The following is a 20,863-nucleotide window of genomic DNA, read 5'->3' on the forward strand; positions in this document are numbered from 1 at the left end:
GGGAAGGGAAGGGAAGGGAAGGGAAGGGAAGGGAAGGGAAGGGAAGGGAAGGGAAGGGAAGAAGACAGGTAAAAAACCTGAACTGTTTTTCAGCCATACTGAAAGCGAGTTGCAAGAACTAAAATCACACAGAGGGAGAATCACCAGAGATGAGTATGACAGACAGATAGCTGGAAACTAATGAAGAGTACAGAGACATTCTGCTACTGACTTAACTTTTCCCCACATAATAATTCTATTTTCTATAGGCAGTGTTCTCAGTGTTCATCTGGCCTCTATCCATCATAATTATGTCCCTTCCTGTTCCTCTCTGTTGACATTAGCATGACCACACATATCAATCTCATAATCTAAACACTATTGACTAATAGGAAAGTGTTTGGACTAGAAGTAGACTGCAGGATGGAGATGTCAATTCAGAGTCTTAGATAAAAGACGAGTCAGAATCACTGATGTTGCCTTATGGCATCAGTTTTGTTTTTACAATTATCAGCAAAATGCAAAGCAACAGAAGAGGGAAGAAACAGTGTGAATAGAAAGAAAGGTGACATAGTTATGAAATTTCAGTAGAAAAAGGTCAATTAGGAAAGTAAAACCTTCCGAACATAATAATACTGAGGAATGGTCCAAACTTGTAAGCAATGGACAGTTGGGAGGGCAAGCTCCTTATGCAACCAGCATAAAAGACATCAAGAAACAGCCACAACATAGTGAGATAAAACCCAGCCTTATAAGGTAAAGTAAGAGTCCACACATGATATATAACAGGAAGACTTCAAAAATATATTTCAGCACTGAGCAACAGGTTACTCTTCAGGGAACACAAGCATATGTCATACAAAGGCCTACAATTAATACAGTCCAAGTTTGTCTCCTATATGAAAAGTTTTGCCTGCTGATATGGTTTGAAGCTGGCTCCCTGCCAAGTCTCCAAACCTTACCACAAGAAGTCCTCCCCCCTCCCCAAACCAAGGGAGAAGAGGGAAAAAAAACCCAAGAGAACCGAAATGAGAGACAGCTAAAGCAATATATATAAATATATTTACACTTATATTACAGTTATATACAATTGAAATATATATACAATTTCACAAGGAAAAGGGAAAGGGGAAGGGAAGAACAAAACCAAAATAAAAAAAATATATATATATATCTCCCGATCAATAGCCCAAGGTCTATCAACTAAAAGAATTAGCAAAGAATATCTTACTACTCTCCTTGGGACAATGGAGAGTCATGCTGGAGCGACTGCTGGCAGCCTCCGCCTCCCAAGGTCAGCAAGGCCTTACCAGGTCTCACTCTCCAAGCCGACAGACTCAACAACAGGGAGATCTGCACCTCCAAAGCCGACGGAAGGAAAGAGGGCAAAAGCCTCTCCTCCTTTCTTCTTATACCCCGGCTTACGTAAAAATCGTAGGGAATACCGGGTAAATCTGGGCACTTCCTTGGTTACAAATTGGTCACCAAGGAAGGCCTAGGCCAAACTACCACACCTGCAATGGATATATGATAGAATATAGTGAATTAAAACCAACAAAGACTGTCTAATTTTGAAACCAAACACATACTCAAGAAGTTATCACTCCCTTTCATTTAAAGTAAGAAAAAAAAATCTGTTCTATTTTAATACAGAAATTTAGTGCAGAACTTCTTCCCCAAAATCAGAACAGAACAGTATCAACTGAAATATTAAAATGTAAGTCGCTCCACAAAGCTGTGATAGTTGAAGTTATTAAAAGTCATGCTTAATACTACTTTTACAAATATTAGGGAAAAGCTTTACAGAAACCCCAAATATACAAAATATAGCATAATCACTTATATTTTTTTCATAGCAACCTGAGACTCTCATTCTGAATTGTTTTACCTTTATATTAAAATTTTAAAATACTTCCTACTAATGCTTATGCTTACATTCAAATTAAATGGCATCTAAAGGAAGAACTATTGCTCTCCCAGAGGGCCAATATATCCCTTCAACACATATAGTATCATCTTTACATGGACACTGCAGGCAGACATAAATTACTTAAAAAGCACTGCCTTGAATCACAAGCTTTGGAGAGCTAGGGAAGGCAAGGTGTTTGTTTTCATTGTAACATAACAAGCAGCTGGATAGCCCTTCATAGGCAGGACTAGCAACATCTTTGCTAAAAGCTCTCTCAATCCAAACAAAAGCAAACCTCGCTGCAAGTTCCACAGACTTCCCAATCTTAGTACACAAGTGGTCATCTTGATTTAAACAACAAAAACAATCATAACAGGCAAAGGAGTAGCCCAAAATTACACTGGCCACAAGCTCAGCAGGACACATATAAACCTAACAGAAAATATCAAAAGAGTCCAAGTTTTCATTCAATAATTATCACCTCAAATGTTAAAACTGAAATTCAGCACTGATTAATATAGTTTCTATTCACAATAATTTCCCAGCTGTTAGAAGTAGGATAAGAAATTAATATAATTCTGTAGGAGACAACCAAAGCCAAAGCCACAGTCACAGTCTTTGAGTATACATTTTCCAGTGTGTTTATGACATTTGCTTTAGTGACAGCTCTCTTCCTACAGATCTTCTGTTTCAAAAACAAAGATAATCCTCATTTTCTTTATAGTCCTTTGCTACACAAGACTAAAAGAAGAAAAAAGAAGAGAAGGACAACAACAACAATCAAAAAAACCCACAAAAACAAACTCCAAAGCTTTCTCCTTCGTTCTCTGTGAAAAAGTAAGGACAAATACATCAAGTGTATGCCAGTTGCACATCCTACACAGTCTCATTCTAGAGATACTTGGCTACAAGTTTATAACAGTTTATATGTCTGGCCTCTTGCCTCTGTGAGACAAATAAATCTGCATTCAACAATTCCCCTAGAGAGAGATCTCAGATCTGAAGAATCACCTTATTAGCCTTAAACAAATCCAAGTACCTTTGTGGGCAGCAATATTTTTAGACCAGAAATTATTTCTGAAATTGGATTTTAACCTTTGTAACTTTTGTGAGAAGCATTAATATCCAAATCTCCTAATAAACATTTTGTTTACGTGAACAGCTAATAACACTCTGTTTTAACATGCTACATCCCTAAATGGTTAAATTCTTCAGGTCCAAAGTTCAACTATTTACTGTACTGCCAAAGCTAAAGAAATCACAATGTATACTTTTCCAACAACAGCAGCAATGAACAGGTCCTTGTAGAAGATAAAGTAGTAAAATTAATCCCTCTGTTAACTAGTACCATCCCTTTCTCTTCTGAAAAAAAATTCAGTTGACACTAATTTTATTGTTCTAATATGTTTACAGATAAATATTATTGTATTTCCCTACAGAAACTATACAGCATGAAGAGAAATGCTGGCTAAGAAACCACATCCAAATGACAAAATTTACTTGAAAAGCAGACTTACCATTTGTAAGGTCACTTTCATGAAGACATGCTGTTTGGAGCCTGGACTTTAGAGCTGCAATGTGAAGCTGTCGAGATTCTGTTTCTCTCACTAATGTTTCAACTCTGGAAACTGCAAGTTCGTAAAGTTCCATGAAACTTTGAATCATGGCCTTTAGAAAGTAAAATAAATCATCAGTGCCAGGTAAGCTATACTTAAATGCCAAAAGCATACATCCAAATTCATTAGAGAAGACCTAATTTTTTTTAATTGGAGAAATCAAACAAAAGTTCTGAGCCAGGTAAAACTTTGGTCTCAGGACTTAAACAAAGGTCTAACATTGTATTCCTTCTAAAATCTGAAATATTAATAGCATTGAGGAAAAGCAAATGACTGTGCATCCCAACTAGAAGGTGTTTTGATAAACTGTTTTCAGTCATGCTGTCCTGAATTGAAGAGTTGATACTATTTTCCATTTCATTTAACTACAAGACTCAGTGCCTGTTTGATTTGTTTACAAAGAATCACTACACAATTTCAGGTAAATTTTCACACTTTCAGAATGAGTCCTCCCACTTCATGTTAAGAAAATTAATTTGGCAGAAACAAAAGAAACATGGTAAACCTACAGACCTCTGAAGGTAAATAATCTCATTACAGTACAGCTGGGAAAATATATTGTTTTCATGTATATAGTGGAAAAATGTCCCAATCCTGTAATATTGATCAGAATGATAATACAGTTAGCAGCACAAGAGAGTACAAATGATTTGACTTACTGGTAACTTTATATCTACCCTAAATAGTGTAACACTGTTCAGATTATTGGTCTTCTTTACAACTGGTTAATCACATTTCATAAGCTCAGTTTTCCCCTTTGAAATGACCTGTAGCGAGTTCTACTGTAAGAACATATTACAGATACTATGAAATAGACTTTTTGAATATAAGACTGTGGTATAGACAAAAATTAACTTAGTGCCACAAACAGGCACTCACAAAGATTTTTACTGTTTTCCTTTCTTTGTTCTCAAACACAATACTGCTTTTGAGAATAAAAGTTAACATAGCTGAAATCAATAAAGATATTTTATTGTGAAGTGTAGAAAACAGCAGTGGCAAATTAACAACATCATAATTTTTCTCATCAGAAATAATATCCAAAATGTTTTAAATACCATGGTGCTAGTCCTAAAAGTGTATTCACATAGCTCTGTAAGTCTGCCACTGTCAGCTCTGATCCTGCTTTTAAAATTTTTCATTCCACATTCAACATGACTAAAATGCTGCGGCTCTTCAAAAATAATACCAAGCAAGAATGTGGATATATCTCACACTCTATATAAAAATGTCTGAGAGTCTTCATATGGCAACTGACCACATGTTAAAAATTAGACACATGCTGAAATAGGTCTATGGACTGGGCCTGTGACTCATAAATAAGGTTTATACCATTGCATCATAACAAGCTGTGTCTCAAATCTCACAGAAAAAAATCTTATGTGTTCCTTTGATTACTTCACACATGATATTTAAAGGTGCCACTGAACTGGAATGTATAGAGTGTATAATGTTTAATGTTTGCTCACCTTCTTCCTTTTCCCTCTGCTACTACAAAGCTAGTGAAGCCACTAACCTATACAGCATCATCCTACAGCTCCACAGGCACTCTAAGTTCATGCAGATATTTGAAATACTGTTTTCTAATTCCTTCCTGATCTACTCAGCTATTTAATTTGTTTTCTTGTTAAATAAGTTTGAAAATTTTCAGCCTAGGAAAAATGTATCCCTGAGCTTTTATTTTCAAACACAGCAATTCTATTTTTCTAAGAGTTCTAGATTTCTTTTTAGTCCAGAAAGAAGTGACTTAGCAGCAGCTAATGATTCATCAGTGTGGAAGGTAGCATTCATACACCCATAGATACACACTCGTTCCAGTTATCTCAACTCCCTAGCAAAGAGCCAGGGTCAGTTTAGATTTCTCTTGTTCAAGACCAGGTTAGAGCAAACAATATTTTTGGGTCTTCCAGTGGGTGGCATGGAATCCAGAATAATGAGTGTGCAGAACATTTATTCTAAATGACAAGGAGAAAGGTAAATATATTGGGTTTTCAGATGTGCCATTGGAAGGCACAAATGATTTTACATAACTCATGTCGGTCACAAATTGAGTGACCTATCTGCTTTATGTCATACAAAAGTTCCACTTATTAGAAAGCTTGATGTACAGGGAATGGGCAGAGAATCTGGCCACTTGCAAATTACAAGATGTCACCTAATGATTAAATGCATCTCTAAAGGAGTTCAGAACTTGAATTTAGATCCCTATTTAAATATTACAGACACAAATATATCTGCACCTGAAAACTGTTCCATGATCAAGAAAATCAGTTGACTGAATCTCCTGGAATGCAAACCTAGTTCTGCAGAAGTTTTTTCCTTTCCTGCTAAGGAATGTTTTCTTTTGGTTTTAAGTATACGTAGAAATAAGATGTATGTATAGCTTTTAAGTATACACAACAATAAGATGCTTCAGCAACCCTCCTGATTAATTTTTATAACATAAAATTTGACATTCATACACATCTGCAGGATCTGCATTTTAGCGAGCACTTCTGCTTTTGAATGTGTTGGCAATACTATGACATGCAAACAGGGAACAGAACACAAAGCAATAAAAAATAGTCTTCAGTTATGAAAATATTTCAAATATAGACACCAGAAAATTAATTCGATTCAGAAAGGCCAGAGGTAGTGATCCCCACACATTATAGGAACCAGTATTATTGCAACTCAGACTACTTCAAAAGTTAAACATTCTCAGACAGACAAGTATTATAGGAAAGTTAGTGGGGAGAAGACTTAACCAAGGACGCCACAAAACCAGTGGAGCTGAAGAATACTAATTTTGAACATTACTGGCTTTAGGTGCCCCTGCTTGTGCAAGGGGCTGGGACCAATTTCAATTTCAACCTAATTCAATGATTAAAAGTGATCCTAAGGATGGAACACGATGCAAGTTAATAGTTGAAATTTACATAGGACTGTCAACTTTAAGACCACAAATTGTATGCAATTACTCCACGTTAATCAAAGACAAAAAGAGGAAACAATCAGATGCTAAGTGGTTTTTTGGTTTTTTCCTGTGACCTCTTTCCTTTCCTTTTACTCCACACAATGTTTTATTTTACAGAGAATATCACTAGTATTTAACATTCTACATCATGTGCTACTGATATGGCAGAAGCAAATGGTAGGAGTGTCTTCACTGCCAAAAGTGTTTTTAATGTGAGAGGAGACCCATGCTCCAACACCAAGACAAGACACAGGCAACTTCATGAAAAGAGATGCGTGACTTTACACATAACTGGTTGCAACTTATAGGCTAAAAATATATTCATAACATTGGCATGGAAAAAGGATGCTTTTATGATGGAGATGCTGGACTAGACACAGAATTTGCAATAATGCCCAAGTTCCATTTTCAAATCTAACTGTTAATGGACAAATTATTTTAAGCCTAAGTACTTCTAAGGATCTTTTGTCTTTATAGCTATTTAAACATTTAAAACAGTATCTTCATCTAGGAAATCCCTAAAAGCATTTTAACCATCTTTAGAGCACAAAGTAAACCAGAACATTTTGAAAAAATCAGTTAAGTGCTATTCATATCATAAAGTATTTTAAATTTTAGATCTTTATTCAATTAGAAAAAGAGTCTCTGAATATTCTGAGTGGAAAAAGGCCCTTACAACCTATTCAAAGATGTCTCAACTGTAATACAAGGACTGCATAAAAATTTTTTGGCTTAGGCTACATGTTGGTAAAGCTGAGAAACCAAAATTGGGAGTAAAAGTAAAACAAACTAAGTTGATGCTGTCTACAAACTACAGACCAACAAAGTAGCGATATTGAAGCTATGCTTTCTTCCTCCAGATTAATCTTTAAAAGGATAGAGAACACTTAAGCTTAGAACAGTCCTCCAGGGGACATTAAAACTAATTTTTTCTAACATTCCTTCCGTGTACTTTTGAATAACCAATCATTGCCTAGTTCTGTACACCATTTCTAGAATCAGTAATTTTCAGGAGCACAGTGCTGTAGATGCTGTAAAACAGCTTTTTTGTGTATTACTGGCTCTAAATTTAGAAGACTGAAAGACTCCAATCTTCATAGGTATTTTATGTAAACAGAAAAATGGCTAATACTGACAAATTACATAACAATCTTCAATAAATTGGAAACATGAAAAGAAGATCAATCTTTTAAAGAAATAATTTATGAAATTCAAAGGTTATTCAAATGTCAGCTGTTCTCAATTAAGTTATAGTAGAAACATATGACAAGAAATACATAGATCAGCATATGCAAATTAGCAAACCTCTCATCAATGTTTTAATGTATTTATTATACATCACAAAAATGGTCTTTTAAATTCCAAATTAAAAGAATGTAGATGTTGTCCTCTGTTTCTCACTATTGAGAACACAGTTAAAAATGAAAATTTTTGGATTATGAGTTACAAGTAGTAGAGAATAAAAATTTCCATTTAAAGTTTTAGACTCCTCCAAAGTTACAAATAAAGTACCAAGTTATTAAGAATCAGTTTCTTTATTTTTATATCCATAACTTGAACTCAGGATCTTCTTGAGCCTGCTGTTATCACAGAACCACAACTGGTCTTTGGAAGGAACAAAACTAGAGGAAGGAGACCCTATGTCGAAATGATGCTTATCAAAAGGTGTCAAAAAGACTTACATCCTGACAATATAAACATTGACTTTGTAACATCAGATGCTGCAGTCAGAATAACAAGACCATCTACTTTACAAAAAAAACCCAAAAAGTACAAAAAAGTTGAAATTTTGCTTCTCCCTTTAGGAAATTCTTCAACTAAAAACAGTGTTAGCAGGTAGTAAAATACCCCAGGCCTACATATACAAAAGATAAAAAAGAACGAGAGAAGGAATAATGAATGGACTTCAGACGAATAAAAGATTAGCACAGCAAACTGCTTACATGAGAATCTGAAAAGACTGAGAATTTCATTTATGGTACGGAATTTGGCTGGAGTTCTGCATACCTGTCATTAATGCCTTGCTTCAAGCTGACATAAATAAGGTTCATTAAAATGAGTCCAGAAAACAAAACATACATCAGTGAGTTTTTGGTTGAAATAAGATTTCAAGATACTTATTATAGATTTAAGAGAGGTATGTTTGGAGAAGAAAGGATAAAATTAATTTCCCCCATACATTTTAGCATTTGAAAATCCATCCTGGTTGCCTTGGCCCACAATCCAAAATGTCTAGTGGCATCAGTGGAGGATACAAATACAGCAGCTTCTCAGGCATCAGGATAAAACCTCAAGGGAGACAGCATTCAGCAAAATTGCACTTTTGCAGCTGTTTGACCCTTCTTTAATGATTTGTTCTCCTTGTATTTCATTTCAACACTAAACATTTTGTTCAGTTCCATTCAAGTGTGGCATGAACAATTTAAATGTGACAAAAAGCAGGTCAGTTTTCTTAAAACTTTTTTTTCCCCAATGAAAGCCGACTCAGTGCCACACACGGTGCCCAATTCTATCCCCTTCACTTCAATAACAATTACTTTACCCTGTAGGTCTCAGAGGACAGCCCAAGGGAGTGAAGCTCTAAATAAAAGTCTAGATTCTCTGCAAGAGGTAATGACATGACTTCCTACAAGAAAACCAAAAAGGGACCATTGAAGTTGACAGCAATGGAAGGGAAAGTGCTTCTACTGGAAACCACAGCAGATGGGCATAACAACAATGGCCATGAAAATTATTACAAAGCGTAAGATTTTCAAAAATCATATCAATCTTTCAGAAAATTATAAATTAAGATAAATGTATTTGTAGGTATGATGAGGTAGAAAAGCATCCTTAGAATTTCATAGCAAAGGACCTACCTGCAGCCTTGACTACTCAGAAATATCTGTGGACCATGCAAGAAAATTATCACGTAACAAAATTAAGGAAATGCAGGTTTTTATAGGCCAATAATGTTTACATGCAAAGACCATTCTCCTTGTCATTTGCACTAAGTCAAGCAAAGTTACATACAAAATGTAAAAGAGAATCAATTGCTGCCCTGAAGAACTTGTAGTTTAAGCTACAGCTATGGGGAAAATGTTACCACTACGTTGTACCTCTTCCCATCTTCTTACACAATTTTGGTTCAAAAAGAACATTTCAGTTTGTCAGGGAGGGAATTTTTCAAGTAAATGATTTTAATGAGAAAGAAACAGAAACTGAAAGAAGTTTCAGGCTGGTACCCTACCTACAACTTCTGTTGCAGTGCACATTCTAGGCAGGGATGAAACAAAGAGAGACAGATAGTCACTGAAAATACTATAAAGTCCACATTAAAGTGCCTCAACTGTGAGCATGAAAATCTGCTTAGTGTGAGCATAATATATTACCACTGATGAGAGGAACCGAACAGCAGCAGTCACTACAGAAAAGTCAGGATGTACTTTTATTATAAAACATGACAGTGCCCCATCACACGTTCAGTGTAAAGGAAAAAGAAGAGAGTAAAACTTCTCATCAAAACTCAGATGAAATATCAAGTGAAAGTACAAGTTGTCTGAATCTTGATGATGTTGCTTTTGGCCTACTGAAGCGACATCTTGGAATCAGAAAAGATGTACAAAAGCTGAAGCACAGAATTCTGTTTTCCACAACCAAATTCATGGAAGTAAAATAAATTTTAAAAAGCATATTCTTTCTTATTTTCAGGAACTCTTACATATGGATAAGATATCCTATATAAGCAAAACAATTTTTATAAATAAATGCTACCTAAATACTAAGTCTAAAATCTATTGACTAGTTATAGGTGCATGTGTAGGACAACAATATAAGGAGGGGAGAGAAGCAGGCATTAATCTATCAAGTTACTAAGTAGAAAAATCTGAAGCAACTTCACATGGAAGGTAAATGTGAAATCTGAAAAACTCTTCTGTTCTTTGAAATGCTGTCCACAAACTATCCAACCTAAGTAACTAACTCAACTATTTGCCAACATTGTAGCTTACTTAAAATTAAAACAGTAGTTTTTCATTGGTTTTAAAGAGTGCTCTGTTAACTAAGACCACTTTCAATTACTCTTAGCAAAGAAATAGGCCTTACTCATGAAAAAATACTTAGTTTTAACTACTGTAGAAAAAGTCTGTTGCTGACTCCAAGAGAACATGATCAACCCACAAAATCTGGGCTCAGTATAGACATTTCCTTGAGTATTTTGACTAGAGTTATGAAGTGATATAGATTACTCCCTTATGGCCACAAGAAACAGCTTTTCAATTGGAAATTAAAACATTTTAAAATTGAATTAGATAAAAGGTTTTGCATATGTGGAAATGTGTACACTTTGTATTTTCCATGCAAAAAGCTGAGGACAGTCTATGCTCTAGTTGCCATTTACTAGGAGAGACAAAGGCCCCTTCTGGCAGATTTAGTTAATATGACAACTGTGGTTATGTAGCTCATACATAAACACTCATTACTGAGTCCTAATCTTTGTATCAGATTTTGGGTGAATGCTACAGTCCAATGAGCCTAGGGGCTAGGAAATGGTGCAAAGTTTTGCGAAATAGCTACTTCATTAGTTTTGTGAAATAGCTACTTCATTTCCTTTGCTTTTCTTATGAATGCTCATGGCAGCACTGCATTTTAAAGTCAGCATGGATATTTCATCCTACATAAAGCAACATTTTGTAGTTTTGCAAGGAAATTCTAAACTATTAGGTTGGATAGCAAATTAATTTTTTCATTTTGGCTTCTCACAAAACTCCAGTTATATGCATAGATTAACAATGCCAGCACAGGAAAAAGCACTAGCCTCTGTCTCTGTAGAGAACATAATGATCAAGAAAAGCTGAATTGCATTCCTCACACCTTTAATCTAATGTCCACTGCCACATATAGAATGGACAGGTGTCCTCACTTCATTCTGCCTAAACTCAGATGTTAGTGAGTAACTAGTTTGCTTCATACATGCTTAAACTTAATGAAATGTTTACTAAAAAAAACCCCAACAACATGCAAACAGCTAGATTTTCAATCAGACTTGCTTTCAAGACCTAATTTATGATATAAAAATGTTTTATTAGAAATTTCAGTAACAACAGCTCATGTTCCAAAATCTGAGGAGTCAAAGGAAATTTAAAGAACATGGTACACCTACTATTGATGCTCACAATGAGCATACACATTAGCATCCCTCTTTACAAAGCAAAAGCTGGAGAATATTGGCAATGTCTTACAAAATTGGCACCATCACTGAGCTTGACAACTTGCTATCCTTAAAGCTTAGTATTATATAAATAAAATATTTTCTTCTCAAAGTTCACTTTGAATCATCATAATCTGAGGAATAAGACCAAATAAAATAATCCTCATCATCTCTGAATATCAAGTTCTACTAACAGTGGATGTACATCTGAATAAAACTCTTGTTGGGAAAACATGATTCTCTGTTTGTCTGCCTTTTTGGCATTTGTCATTTAAAATGACAGATTAGCTCAACTCAGAAAGGTATAAATCTCAACCAGCATATGCTAAAAGTTGATGGAAAAGTGAGACTGCACTATACTGAAGTCTGGCCTCTTCAGTGCAAGAGGTCAATAAGCTAAGTGAGAATGGTGTTCACTTGGAACAGCTTTAAAGTGTTGAGGAATACACCCGGCCCAAGTAGATCAGCTTGCAAACTGCAAATGGAGAGGCAGATGGAGCTCTGGGTGGGAGCCTGAGACAAGAGGCCGTGAACTGCCAAACTTTGGGATAACAAAGGGCAAGAGAATCGGTAACAGCCAGCCAGGTGAATGGACACTGAGAAACATAGCAGGAGCTGTGAGCCCAGGGGTTCCTTCACTGGGGGTCCTCCTTGGAGGTACCCAGCTTGAGCTGTTTCTGTTATGGTGCCAGGAATAAATGACTTTAGGGAACAAGACATCTTAGACACTGCTAAGGGAAACACGGGGTCAAACCTGTAAGGAAACCTGGTCTGACTGTGTGAATGTGGTGTGTGGGGGGAGTCAAGTGCAGCACCCATGGGCTCACTGAGCCACTCGCTGTGAAGGGGCTTCAGTCCCAACAGCGAAAGTCTCTGGCATTGGGAGTATGACCACCAGAGAGTCATGAATGGTCAGACTGAGAAGTTTCCTTAACAAAAGAAGAACTAACTTTGCTGGTGGCAGACGTCTGGTTGTCCTCATTCAGACTAAGAATTAAAGATGTGTTGCTACCAGATGAGCCTTTTTAGATAATATTTTAGAAGACATTGATTTTCAGCTTTGCCTTCAGACAAGAGGGCATGGTCTTAAGCTCTGCATGGGGAGGTTTAGGTTGGATACTAGGAAGAAATTTTTTACAGAGAGAGTAATCAGGCATTGGAATGGGCTGCCCAGGGAGGTAGTGGATTCTCCATCCTTGGAGGTTTTTAAGAAGAGACTGGATGTGGCACTTAGTGCCATGGTCTAGTAACCATGGCAGTGTTGGATCAAGGGTTGGACTTGATGAACTCAGAGGTCTTTTCCAACCCGGCTGATTCTATGATTCTGTGAAATGCACCAACTGTCTTTCCATTAAATGAAAACTTATAATGAGATTGCGGAATATGATTCAAATTATTAGGTTGGGAGCCTGGCAAGTAAGGAACAGGGTGTTATGGTCCATTTCCTTGGCCAGAGCCAAGAGTCAACAATTAGATCCAATTCCTCAGAAGCCTAAGATACAGAGTGACTTTCTGAATTCTGTTAATGGAACTGGATGCTTATAGCAACAGTGAAAGGAGAAAACTAAGGAAGATAGGCACAGGTGAGATGAGTTTGCCTAGAAAGCATAAAGTATTTTTCATCAGTAAGATCAGAAGTAAAACATTCCATATCATAGGCTATTGTAATGAGACTGAGAAAGCCCTTCCTAGTCTTTCTATTTTTACCAAATTTGGTAATGAATGCAAGCACTGCACTAGCATGTACTTGAGTGGTGTCCTTAATGGTGGATCAACAAAAGCAACTGGTTCTTATCCAAGAATCCCAGGCTACTCTAACTTACAAACACCCACGAGGATAGCATTTTTTAAACTACTTCTTATGTTAATTGGTTACTACTTCCTAATCCATTTTTCAGAGCTGGATCGCTATCTGCAGTTAGATCATTTATGAGTAATTGTGCCTATGAATGTTTCTAACAGAGAAACCACTTCCACAACTTAAGAATTCTAGAAACTATAAATGATTTCTACTGTTTCCATCTTCTTGTAGTTCAGAAATGAGGAAAGCAACCTGAAAAGAAACAATTTCTGATGGAGTGTCCCAGAATAGGAGGTGACAATCAATGCTAAAGCATGACTAGCATAAATAAGGTAAACTGGGAACATTTATTACAATTAACAATATTAATATTAAATGAAATAGCAGAAACCATTTTCAAAATAAACATAGAAAATAGTTTTTCAGAAAGTGTGTAGTAAAGCTGCAAAAGTCATATCTGCAAGTCATGTGAATATTTACCTTTACATGGTTTCAAAAAGCAACGGGACAATGAACGGGTGCTGAACACAAAAATACTAATTTTGTTTCAGAAGGTCCATGAACAAAAATGGTGGAGGCTAGGAGAAATTCTGGAGACATTTTAGCCCAGTTTCTTATAATATTTTTCTTTTTTTTTTTTATTTCCCCTGTCCAACCTGTCTTAAAGCAGGGGCAACCTGATTTCCTGCTATTCTTTGTACCCTCTAAGCATTAAATGTTTACTCAGTCCCACAGACTATTTCCCAAAGGAGTAAAATTTGCAGCAAGTCTCATGTGGAATAAATGCAGAACAAATCAAGCATCTAAGATAGTGACATTTGCCAAGGTACAGACAAACAGCACATTTTGACATGTAGGATTCTCTCTGCTCAAAACCCAGTACTGTCATCTTTGCAAAATGTGTAAAAACTTATGAATTTAAACCTCAACTTGTAACCTTTAGCTTGCACAATATTAGTCTAAAAAAATATTCATTTAAGATTGGGAAACTGGATGGAGGGAAAGTCTGGCACTGTACACTGTGGCAATAACATGATGCTTTGCTCTCTAATCTCTCCCTGTAGTATTTGTCAATTATTATACAATCAGAAAGTGGGAGACCCACCAGTTGGGGGCTGGTACTGGAAAAGATCACACAATCTGCCTCTGAACAGAGAGAAATCAGAACTTCAGGTATTAAACGGACATTTTAAGTTTGCCCCATAGGGGGAATCGGTGACCGTTCCCTCCTGATCTTTTCTTTAGAACTGTACTTCTGTCAAAAAAGATCATGATGTTGAAGCAATCCAAAGTAATTTAAGTTCTAGCAAGGTTCCAGGAGGATAAACAATGTTGGTCCTTCCATGAATACTATCTTTTTAAAAGCCATGAAACATTCAATCTTCTGCAGGTAAACTTGCCAACATGCAGGCTATGTATCCCTACTATTCAGGTTTACAAAACAGTTCCACATTCATGAAATTTCCATTAGTTACAGTACCTTCCAGATCCCTCCATTTTCTCCTCACCCTCTAATTTCTTACCACTTTTTTGCTTCTAACAGGAAGAGACCAAAATGAGGGAAAAGACCATAATGAAGGGAGACTTTAAAACACTATAACAGAATTGGGTACGGCAATGGACAAATATTAATTTGAGTGCCCTACTTAAAGCATATTAGTCCTGGAACATCTATAGGAATAGACCATATGAAACTGAAGAATTTGTGCTTTTCACAGTCCAATATAATGTTGGTATTTGTGATCTTAGGATACTAGCAACATGTGTCACTAGACCAATCAATCAATTCAGTTATTGAAAAATCAAGACAACCGCTTAAAAATAGTTTATTATGATTCCTGCTAAATAACAGGGTAAAAAATAAAATTTGCAGGTAACAACATATGTGAATTAAGAGCCACAATTTACACAATTTTTCCTGGCAGCCACACTCCCTTAAAAAAAAAAAACAAAAAACAACCATACCAAAATAAATAATAAGGCCAAATTGGTAGAATTTGGTAAAAAAACAGGTTAACTTTTAATCCTTTCAAAGCTCGCCCTCTTCAAATTTCACTTCAGTACACCACTTGGGATGCTATCCCAGTCTATTTCTTCAATACAGGACAATGTGGAAATAACAGAACAGCCTGGGTTTTTATGCCTAGTTTTATATTCTGAAAGATTTAGTGTTTTTCTTAATTCACTGCTATATTTTCTTCTAACTGCTGTCACTTATACTGTCTTGCAGAAGGGCAAATCAGGGTCAGTTTATGTAAGTGGCATCAATCTGAAAAATCTTCATCAGTCTTTATTTCAAGGCACTATGCAAAGAAAGCTGACATTAAGAGAGCCTTAACTGACAGCAAATGAAATCAATCAGCAAATCACTAAGCCATAATAAACTCTCTCAAGTTGTAGATAACCCTTCCTTTCTCAGGTCTTTAACTACAAGGACCGCCAAACGCAATATCTGGGCAGAAACTTCTCTCAATTCCATTACAAAATTCTTGAACTAATATAGTGCAATATTTAATAATTTTTTCTTACTCTGTAAGCTATTGATAAGAATAACAAAGAGATAGACATGTTTTATAATAACGGACTACTAAGCAGTTAAGTGGAAAAAAAAATAAAAGCTTCAGCATTTGAAGGCTGTTTTTTTATTTTATGTATAATTAAGAATGGAAAACAGTCTGATTCTGTTTCTTCTTCAATATTTATGTAATGAAGTCTATTGCCTTCTTAATTTCTATTGCTCAGTATTTCTTCTTAGTTTCCGAGATTAAAAGAACAAGTACAAACAAAAAAAGGACTCCAGACAATTCCTAATCTTTCACAGTATTCACTTCATGAATTCAATTTTTAACCCACATGATTATCAACAGTTAAACACCTATGCTTCTGAATGGATTTGTCTGTGTTACAATGGTATAAACTGCACACCATATAAAAAAATACGGTCACATCAGTTATCTGGTAAAATTACTCCTTTTCTGAAGATACTGTGCACAGATAAACCTGTACAGTTCTGAAAGAAAGGATTTCTAAAGTAAGAAAATCTGTCTAACAAACCAGGTGTTGTGAAAACTGTATTTTATATCTTCTGTGATTGAACGATGTTTTATTTTGTAATTATAACATTTAGGAGCCTGCCCTTGTTCACTGAGGCACCGTTGGGTACATATTGAGATCACCATGACTCTGGAGCAATTTTTCTCATGAAAGAATAGTGAAGAAAAAACAAGAAAGATGCTTCCTGCAATAAGATGCAACAACCTGATAACCAGCTGGGAAAAAAATTCCCAGGATTACAAGCAGAAGCAAAACTAAACAAATAAACTTAGTGAATTAAGATCATATTTTACACAGTTCTTACAGAGCTTTCTTGCATATCAGCACAGATAATTCCTAAGAGATCACAAACACACAACAGACATAAATGTATGAAAAACTCTGAATGGACAAAGGCGGTTAGCTACATGGTTGCTTGACAGGGTCAAGAAAGAACCTTTTCCATTAAGAAAGGTTACTGGAAGGTTAAATGATTATATACTAACTTTAACATTCAAGATAACCATCAGTACATCTTAGTAAAAAGTTTTTACAAAACTAATAGTGCTTACGAAAGGGGCTGGACAAGAGTTAGTAGTGTCACAGGCACAAAGAGACAGCTTTCAGTAATTGATTAGTTGGTGATTACAGATACTGACTTTGATATTTATGGTCCCATAAGGCCAAGCCTTAATTAGCATGGTTGGGGTGCAAACAGTGTACAGCTAACTACAAAGCCCTGTGAGAAGGTTCTTCATATTATCTGTACTAATTTATTAGAATGAAGAAAGGCAAGGGAAGAAACAAGAAGTGCAAAGGTGGCTGAGAAAGTGAGGAAAAGAGGTTAATGACAGGACCGGGGAAATGAGGAAAGGAGAGAGAGCAACAAAAAGCCCATAGAAAAGAGGGAGGAAAAAACTGCTAACACAAATGCTGTGAAGAGGAAAGAAGTCAGGAACACAGTTAAGCCGCAGGAGAGTGATGTGAAATTCAAATTATAGAAAGCAAATTTCCAACGTCACTGGTATTTAAAAGATGTCTCATTTTTTAATGTTTTAAATAGTATTTTACTAGTATACACTAATAGTATGTTTTAAAGTATTTATAGTTTAATTATGCTAAAATAGCTTCTAAATATCTAGCAGCATGATGCAGCTGCTATCTGGAGACAAAAAAAATTCAAGGAGATTAAATTAGAATTCTTCATGTTACATCTCTTCAATCTGGTTATTCAGATTTTACTTAGTTGTTAATTACTGTTTCTTAAGTCCTGTACAAACTTTATTTTTGACAAATTGAAGTTTGCAAAAGGTGAGGGTCACAAGACATGTCACCTCACTCTAGTGAGTTTAAAACATCTACTTATTTATGAGTATTTCACCTCAAAGTGGAAGTGTAAAGTAGCATTAGAGTAATAAAGAATCACTTTTTGAACAGTATATTGAAAGGCAGGCTTGTAGTCAGTTTAGAAGTAGCACATTTTGACACTAGCTGAGAAATTAGTCTTATCAAATTAGGATAGGAGAAGAAGAGTGTGAGGGCAGCCCAGTTGTTGTTGAAAGCTGCTGTTGAACTCCTGGAAAACGAAGACCCAGTTTTACCTTACAAGAAACAGCAACCAATTCCAGAGGAGGCAGTATTCAGCATCTATAATACAATGGATAGTTCCTTCTCTGGTGAAATGGTGTAAGTAAAAAGAAAACACTAGAAGTGTGTGCATGCTGCACTATCTTCAAGACTCTAAAATAGGTTTATTCTTTCTGAAGTTTTAAGAGGAAAAAAAACATTTTTTTCTTTTACAGCCATGCCATTAAAAAAAAGCAAATGGCTCTAAAACAGAAGTACAAGATTTAAAATACTAATAATTCAATTTTTAAGAAGCTACTCCATGATTAATTCTTCTTATTAAGTCCTCATATCAGAACTGATTTATGTTTGAAAGACATGCCCTATGCAGAGGATAAAATCTGATGACAGAATGATAATGTTACCTTTGAAATCACTTGCTTCCTCAATTTGGTAAGAACTTTTTTATTGACAAGCAAACACAGGAATGAAAAAGTGTTCATTATTTTGAAGAAAATTATCACCAAAACTATGCATATCTTTCACCTTCTAATCTATTAAGCATAAATCTAAAATTAATGAACAAGTTAAAATAAATACAAACTAGGAAGCTCCTAAAACTACATTTATGTTTGTCAAAAAATTTAGAAAAAGTGGACCTACAACACAATTAGTTAATGCATGACTAAATCATGCATGAATGTATAAACAGTAAGAACCTACTTCTCTGTAAATTTGTAACGATTATATGCTAACACTGAAAATATGTCAGTACTTGACTATATTACTCTACGTTATCACTGCACTTTTCATTCCAAATTACTTCAAAACACCTAAGAAAGGCAAAGGACATGTAAATCCCATGTGGACTATCTAAACCTGCACGAACAGATACATGCTGAAGACAGTGACAGAGGAAGCAAGATGGGGCAGGTGGGAGGGAGGGACAATGAGGGCAGAAAGACTGATGTAGAGCAAGCAAGATAGAGCGGGAAAGGTGGGCACAGGGAGCAGAAGAGAGGAGCAGAGACTGAGAGAAACCTAGGCAGAGCAGCAGATAGAGATTGACAGAAGGAAAGCACAAACATGTGTAGGGCAGAGAGAGCAGAGCTCTCCCTCTCCCGTGCATCAACGTGAGCACAGCAACAAGCAAGTATTCAGCCAGGAGAGCACATGTGTCATGGAGAATCTGCAGGAAGGACATGGGGACAGGCAGCAGAGCACAACAGCGCATGGCAGAGAGAGATAAAGAACAGAGGACACAGTTTCTTGAACACTTTCAGGTATGGTGACTCCACCACCTCCCTAGACTGTCCATTCCAATGCTTAACCAGCCTCTCTGATGTCCACCCTGAAACTCCTCTGGCATAGCTTGAAGCTTAGTCCTCTTGTCCTAGTTGCCTGGGAGAAAAGACCAAGCCCTGTCTTGTTGCAACCTCCTTTCAGGTATTTGTAGAGAGTAATAAGGTGTCCCATGAGCCACCTTTTCTTCACTAAACACCCCCCAGCTTCCTTAGCTGCTCCTCATAGGACTCATTCTCCAGACCCTTTGCCAGCTCCACTGCCCTTCTCTGGACACACTCCAGCACCTCAATGTCTTTCTTGTCATCAGGGGCCCAAAACTGAACACAGAATTCGAGGTGTTGCTTCACCAGTGCCGACTACAGGGGGACAATCCTCTTCCCTAGTCCTGCTAGCCACACTATTGCTGATACAAGCCAGGATGCCACTGGCCTTCTTGGCCACCTGGGCACACTGCTGGCTCATGTTTAGCATGTTTCCAATTTCCTTTGTGTGTTCAACTAGTAACTGGAGTCATGTCTTCAGATATGTTGTATCATGATCATAAATATTTAGAAGCTGTTTTACCATAATTCAGCTATAATTGCTTTAAAACATAACATTAACATATGCATCTGAGGCACCTAAATTTGCTTCAAGAAGTTTCTTTCAAAGTAGTTCTTACTCTTCTATGTCTATATCTCCAAACAGAAGAAACCCACAGTGAGAATATACTGATGCTTAATTATTTATACATGAACGTTTAAATCTTATATGATTTATTTGGGGGCTTCATTCATTGTTTTCAGGTAAAAACTCTTGGCATTAGTGTCAATTACATACTTGATGTAAAAGTATTTGAGACAATTCAGAATTAATCTTCTGAACCACTTTTTCTGTGAGCCAATAAACTCTTTCAGAAGGCAGAGTTAAGATTAGTAAGTAACCTTATTCTCTTCCTAAAGATGTAACACAATTGAATTTTCTATTTTAGAAAGAGCTGATAACCTTTATTGGTTAATTTAAACAGTCATCTGCCAAGCAAGACAATTAGCAATGCCATGTCATTTTAGTTGCTTTTTTAACCCTATATCCTGTATTCACTGAAGGCTTCATATATGGTTCCACTTTTTGTCTCTTTTTGTAGGAACATTCAGGCATGGCCAGAACAATCCTGTGTTCCTGTGTTTTAGTTGCTTGAAAACAATACTATAATTTTCCACTTTAACCTAAATAAGCAACAAACAGTATCACTTTGTGACATAACATTTTTCACAGTAATTACATACCAGATGAGATGCTTCAAAGCTATAGCAATGATATTTTACTCTTCGAGATATTCCACTTTTTCTTTACTTATCCATTTGAAGTGACATTTTCAAACTATTATAGTAATTCTGTTGCAGAGCTCAAGAATTTTAAAAATGCCTGCAAATTAAGTCACACTTTCACTACTTGCATGGGGCTGTAGAAGATACTCAGCGCAAGGATATTCTTATTGAATAACTTAATATTTCAACCTACTGCATAATTT

General features: G+C 36.1%; 1 protein-coding gene across 1 annotated transcript in view; it reads right to left on the minus strand.

Moving 5' to 3' along the window:
* The window catches only part of CCDC171 (coiled-coil domain containing 171), a 157,398-nt gene that overhangs the window by 20,399 nt on the left and 116,136 nt on the right, over positions 1-20,863 (minus strand). The window contains 1 exon segment of the mRNA XM_027709201.1: positions 3,406-3,556. Coding sequence (XP_027565002.1) covers positions 3,406-3,556 — 151 coding nt within the window.

Source organism: Neopelma chrysocephalum, unplaced genomic scaffold (genome assembly GCF_003984885.1).
Source record: "Neopelma chrysocephalum unplaced genomic scaffold, ASM398488v2 Primary Assembly neopelma1_96710, whole genome shotgun sequence".
Taxonomy (NCBI): Eukaryota; Metazoa; Chordata; class Aves; order Passeriformes; family Pipridae; genus Neopelma; species Neopelma chrysocephalum.